Source organism: Hibiscus syriacus, unplaced genomic scaffold (genome assembly GCF_006381635.1).
Source record: "Hibiscus syriacus cultivar Baekdansim isolate YM2019G1 unplaced genomic scaffold, ASM638163v2 tig00002237_pilon, whole genome shotgun sequence".
Taxonomy (NCBI): domain Eukaryota; kingdom Viridiplantae; phylum Streptophyta; class Magnoliopsida; order Malvales; family Malvaceae; genus Hibiscus; species Hibiscus syriacus.
Genome location: NW_024061918.1, coordinates 7,194,401 through 7,200,674, shown reverse-complemented (window position 1 = coordinate 7,200,674; position 6,274 = coordinate 7,194,401). Strand labels below are relative to the sequence as shown.

Genomic DNA, 6,274 nt, shown 5'->3' with positions numbered 1-6,274 from the left:
TACAAATTAGAACAAAAAAGGACTGCTGGTTAATATGATATCAAAAGTTGGTAGAAATACTAAGAACAACAATTTTTATTACAACATCAGAGACCCTTCATTGATCAAATTAAAAAATTCTAAAGTACATAAGACTATTCCCACACACCTTAGTAAGTAGAATCACCCAATTAAATTATAGTAAAAATTTTAAAATATTATCTATTTCTGACATACATGCTCAAAATCACAAGCAGTAACGTGCGCAATACATAAACATATATATAAATAAAGAATCATTGAAATGAACCCAATGAACACACCAATTTGGCTAAAAATCCTTCAAAACTACAAGACAACTATAAGAACAAAATTGCTTCTAAAATTCCAAATTAGCATCAATAGATTTTTCAAAATCGGTAGTGAGAGAAGCTCCCGCTTCTCTTTAGGGCCCAGGTGTTTTTAAAATAAAGGTGTTTTCTCCACCGTCAGTCGTCTGCCGTCCACTGCCGCCGTCCGCCGTCTGCTGCCGCCGTCAGTTGTCCGCCGCCATACTCCGACCACCGTTTGACACCGTTTTTTCCAGGGATAGTCGTTTGCTCACGGGGATTACAAATATGGCCTTAGATTCGAGAAAAAGACTGTCATTCGACGTAGATCTACACGTCGTCCACTGAAGATTGACGACGCCTCCCGCCATTTCATTTCGTCTCCGCCTCACTACCGAACTCAGTGCTTTATCTCGACCTAAACCCGGGTGTTCTACTGTCAAGAATCTATGAACAATTTAGAACTCACCATGAAACACCAACCCCTATCTAAGCCCAGCCGACTTCTAGGTTTCACTTCATCAGGCACAGTGACAGCTTCCTCTGTGAGGCACGCTACTGTTCCTCCTTCATCGTCAAGGGTCTCTCAATGCCCTCTTGAATCATTTAGCCGTGGTGTAACTGTCGATGTTCCTCTGGGTTCTGCCAAGGAGTTAGACGCGAGAGTGAAGGATCTTAAAGCAATAGAGGCAGATTTGAGTAAGTGGGAAAAAGAAGGAGAAAGCAGTAGCACGAGGTAGGTTTTTCAAAACCTCTAGATCCGCCGGTGTAACCACGTTATCTTACTCCGGTAAGGAAAAACATGAAAATGAGAAATAAAAGGAGAGGACAAAGATTCGAAAACGGCACATGCGAGTTTTCACCAGAAACATGTTGACCGGATTGAGGCAATATGGTAACTTCCCTCTTCCCCACATGCTGCTATGAACGATGTACTGGCCGCCTTGGCATGTGAGGTTGGTTAGACAGTTGAGCCCGACGGCACTACTTACAGACACTTTCCGACGCCCCAAAATCTACAAAATTTGAAAACATATCCAGCGAGATCAGGTGAAGGTCCACTATCAAAGAATCCTTTGAAGAAGTGGTCCACCAAAGAAATATTGGATTGTCAGCCACCTGTGGTCAGAATTGATGACATTGGTTTGTCTCCTTCACAAGGAGGGAAAAACATGAACGAGAAGCTTTCGTTAGTACAGGAAACACCAGCTTTTTCTGTCGTCGATGTTGATCATGTTGGTGCCAAGGAGATCAATTCGAAAGGGTATTTCGATGAAAAGTTTTCTGTAGAAGCGGGAAGGAGAAGAATTGGGTTTCAAAATCGGTGGAAGGAATGTCAACCAAAAATCGGTGATGGGTTCAGAAATGGTTGTTACACGATATTTATCGAAAACCTTCCACAGAAGATCCATTGGAAGAGACTTGAATCTATATTTGGCACACATGGTCAAGGTATTGATGCCTTCATTCCTAAAAAAAGGAACTCAAATGGGGTTCACTTTGGGTTTATTCGTTATGCTACAATTGAAGAAGCAAGGAAAGCGATTTCTATGATGAATGGTAATCATATTTACGGCAGCAAAATTAGAGTATCATTGGTTAAATATAAACCCCGACAGTCTTACTGGCGAAAGTCCTCGACAGTTGTTGAACGTAAGTATGGGATGGAAGATTTTCCGAGGAATAAACAATGTGAAGTTGAGGGTGTTAGGGACGAAGATAAACTTCACGTGTTGAGTAATTGTCTTGTGGGGTGGTGCAAGAACTTTATCAAAATTGATAATCTTGCTAACCAAATACAAGACAAAGGACTAGCTGGTTTCACGCTAATGAGAGCTGCTGGAAATGTAGTTCTAATGGCTTTTGAAGACTCTGATTCGTTGAGAAGCGTGAAGGAGGATAAGTTAGAGACTCTTGCAGAATGGTTTTCCAAAGTGGAAACTTGGTCAGAGAGACTTGTGGTGGAGTGCCGACGCGTGTGGTTAGTTTGCGAAGGTATTCCTTTTTACGCTTGGTATTGGGATACTTTCAAAAACATCGCAACTAAGTGGGGCAAGTTAATAGCAATTGACAACAGTTGTGAGTTTCCATCGTCTTTTGATCGGGCTAAAATTCAAATACTCACAAATGTTCAAGGGAGAATTGATGAGTTGTTGGAGTTGATGGTCGGTGATAATGTATTCATAATCTTGGTGCATGAAGTTGATCTGTCCTTCAAACCTAATTCTTGGGTCCCTGAAGATTGCGATATTTCATTAGAACTTGTTCCTCCAATTGGATCGTGATTGTTTGACAGCTGTCTTCAGAGGCGTTTTTTAGTTTGGGGCTGTAATTGTTGGTTTTTTTGCTATGTTATCTATATCTTGAGGTGTATTCTAGAATTAGGGTTTTTGTCTTAGGGGTTTTTTGTTGGTAGATGGAAGATTATTAGGTGATATGGTTTGTAATGGTGTATATTCCCGTATGAGGGTTCGGTGTTACCACATGTACTTGGTCTTTTATTTAATAAAATATGAGGCACTCTTTTCTTTCTTCCAATGTTCTTCAACATACTTCTAAGTATGTGGAAGAATACGAAGGGAGTTTTTAATGAGACCTCCAATTCTTATAAAAAAACAAAATTGCATCTACAACATAAAACACAGAAATTACAAGGCCACTGATGTTTAATCTTATTGCAGCTTATTGGGAACTAACAAAAGACATTACTACTCGATACCATTTCTGTTTGTACTTGCTAGCATCTCATGTTATGCTTTCCATTACTTCCGTGATGAATGTAAGGATCCAGTAAAACCATTTAGTTAATTCTGAACTTCACTTTCATTTAGTCTGGATAAATTTCGCTTTTAAGATTTTGAAAGAAGATTCCAAGACAAACTATCTTAACTGTAATTATGCATACCGAAAGAAAAATAATGATAATAGAAGCAACTATGAACAAACACTGGATCTATGAGATGAAGAGCAACATACCAAACCTCCGTCTGCAATTCCTTGAGTTTCATGCTTTTCACAGGCAGATCATCCCCTCCCTCATCACGCCATCTTATTACTATGTCATCCAAACTTCTCTTACTATTAACAACCAAGCAGTTCTTCGCGGGGTTCAGAAAAGTTCCAGGAAGCCATTTACCCCCTGGATTCGATATGCAGCTATCTTCAGAGGGACTCTGTAAGATACAATCAGGAGGAACCGAAAAATATACACACAATTCATCCAGTATAGTTTCCCAATAAACCTGGCACATCAATAGGAAACAATATTTGTTTACTACTAACCCAAAATTCAAAATCATCAAATACCATTATGTTATGTTTTTAAAAATGCAACCTTGGAATCATAACAGTCATACCTCAGGATTTGAGACCGAAAATTCCTGAAGATGAGGGAAACTAGATATAGGGTCGTCGTATTTGGAGCCCAGGAGTTCTTTTCCACGCCTCTCCAACAGACGCCCAACATTTGTTAACAATGCACTCTCCCTTTCCATACATGATTTGACAGAATAAAGAAATCAGTACTAATAAACCAACCTTGTGCAATTGAAAATTCTTCCTAAATTGGGGTTATAGCTTGTGATTCATCTACGTGACAAGCTAAAATATTATTCAACCATTGCACCATCTAGTTGGAGCAATTCTAGGCTAGCAAGCCATTGAAGAAAAAAAGAAGAAATCTATTAGCTAAAACAGATTAATATTCGATTATTATCTTTACTGCATTCTATCAAAGAAATATAATTTTCAATAGCAAATTAGACTTCCCTTTTTCTTCTCAAAGGATTTCACATCGAAACAGAATATTACTCATCCAGTTCAGTGCGCAGAAACAAAAGTATATGGTTTTTTTTTAACTCAATCAAATCAGAGTTTTTTCAATGTTTGCATAAATAAATTAAACTGAACTATCAGGAAAAAAAGGGTGGAATCTGTAAATCAATTTAAAGGAAAAGGGCAACGACTCGAATATCAAAGTAAAACAATAAATACTATAACGATGGAAAAAAATACTCACGGGTCGGGAATCCAAGCAGGAGGGTCGGGTTTGAAATCTTTGTAACAACCGTAGTACATTAGTTGATGAAGAGAGAAAGGGAGAGTAGGGGTAAGGACATGTTTGGAAATTCGGCTCCAAGTCTCCGGCGAGGCAGATCCGTAATTACGAACGATCTCCGTCACCTTCCGGTGAATTTCTCCCGCAAGTTCAATCGGAATCCCCGATGCCACCACATCTTTAAAGGACAGGGAATCCAAAGACTTGTACATTTTTTTTAACTTTAGTTTTGTTTGGACTCGACCGTGAAAGAGATGACAGAGGCTTCAGTGTCGAAAGCTGATGAGCTTATATGTTTTGAAAGTTGGTCTTGCATGTACTCCTAAAACAATGCAACTTCTGACGTTTTTTAATATTACTTTGATTGGCCAAATTCTATCACTACTCCCTCTACTATATTGTATTAACGGATTTAATCATTGTATTTGAATTGTGCTGATGTGGCTGTATAAAATGTAAATATATATAATTTTTTTAATGTAAGATACTTGCATGCAGTATTATCTGGTTTAAAGGCTCTCAGCTATTTCATAATGAACACTCAAATAGTCTGTAATCTCTCGTGCACGAATTTGAGATCTATGTGAATAACAATTATTTCTTTAAATACAGAAGTAACTTGATTTGTGCTTAAATGTAAATATTTGGGTTTTTAAAGGCTTAATAAACTTTTTAGTGTTTAAATTATACCTCAAAATACGATTTGGTGTCTAATTAATTTTTTTACTAACAATAGGTGCATAATGTTTCTAATGTTACACTTTTAGATGCATGGACCATAATAACTGTTAAATTTGGCCATTGTCTGACATGTGTCATGCATATAAAATTTTAAAAATTGATCGACCATGGTCGTCACCATTCCCACCATCAGAACTGTCTTGTTGCTGCAACCAAAACTCAATCTCCACCCACCATGAAACTGCATCGATCATCGTGGGTCACCGAATTTCTAGATTTTTCATTGTTGTTTTTAGTCGATTTCGACAATTATAGCCTTCCGTAGGTTACACGGTCATCACTGGTGAATTTTTTGTCCTACTCAAAACAAAACTCGATCGGCCGTGACCCTTCGAAGTCGGCGGTGGGGGAGAACGATGAGGGGTTGATTTTGTTAATTGTTTTTCTTTCTATAAAAAGTATTTTTATTATTAAAAATTTAAAAATAAGAAATAATGATAGATACCTAAATGTGTAACGGAGAAATCTGTAGACACCTAAAAATATAACGAAGAAAACATTAGACACCTATTGTTAGAAAACAATTCCTTAGGCAAGGAATACCATGCAAATTAATGGTGAGGAAAAAGGGTTTCCCTTATTTATGATTTTACTGACCTTCTTCATCCCAAAAATATTAGTATAAGATTAAAATCATACCCTAGGTTGTATAAGATTGAAAGGTGTTCTTGAACATGATCTAAATTAATGTAAGGATTTTTTTCCTTGACTTTTTTCCTCTATAGGGAAATGGTGATTGGAGATGATGTTAAAAGTTAAAACTCCCTATCGATCAAACGGACCACGTAAATCGGACAACAATCATACTTATAAAATTGGGTAAACTACACAAATTGTCACTAAGTGTAATACCCCAAAGTATGGGTTAGTATTTTAAGGTTCACCCGAGAGGTAAGTGGACATGTGAAATTTATAATTTAATTCGTTGGGCTTAATTGGGTGGGGTTCAAGCCCAATTATTCTTAAAATGAGATTTTTAATTAGTAGAAAAATGAGGAATGACCAAAAGCGTTATTTCTCCATTTTCAAAAGATAAAGCTTTATATTCTTTATTTTCTTCTCTCCTTATTTTCTCTCATTTTTCTTCTTTTTCATCTTATACTCTCCGAGGGTTAAGCCTAGGTAAGAGTTTAAGCCTTTTCATGCTTTATTTTCATTCGTAATTCCT

The 6,274-nt window shown here is 37.3% G+C and overlaps 1 protein-coding gene across 1 annotated transcript; it reads right to left on the bottom strand.

Moving 5' to 3' along the window:
• Positions 1 to 3,193: 3,193 nt before the first annotated feature.
• On the bottom strand, positions 3,194 to 4,657 carry LOC120140477 (probable acyl-activating enzyme 17, peroxisomal). Its single transcript, XM_039155466.1, has 3 exons — positions 4,327 to 4,657; positions 3,665 to 3,794; positions 3,194 to 3,550 (listed from the first exon to the last, which is right to left on the bottom strand). Exons 1-3 carry the CDS (start codon positions 4,575 to 4,577, stop codon positions 3,194 to 3,196), a joined length of 738 nt encoding a protein of 245 aa, XP_039011397.1. The 5' UTR covers positions 4,578 to 4,657.
• Between the last annotated feature and the right edge of the window lie 1,617 nt (positions 4,658 to 6,274).

What these genes read in the sequence shown, in the direction of transcription:
- LOC120140477 (XM_039155466.1), bottom strand. Translation starts at nt 4,577, where the DNA reads ATGTACAAGTCTTTGGATTCCCTGTCCTTTAAAGATGTGGTGGCATCG. An exon ending in CCTGCTTGGATTCCCGACCC is followed by an intron (nt 3,795 to 4,326) that starts GTGAGTATTTTT and finishes ATGTATGGAAAG; the next exon opens with GGAGAGTGCATTGTTAACAA. An exon ending in TTTCGGTCTCAAATCCTGAG is followed by an intron (nt 3,551 to 3,664) that starts GTATGACTGTTA and finishes TTGATGTGCCAG; the next exon opens with GTTTATTGGGAAACTATACT.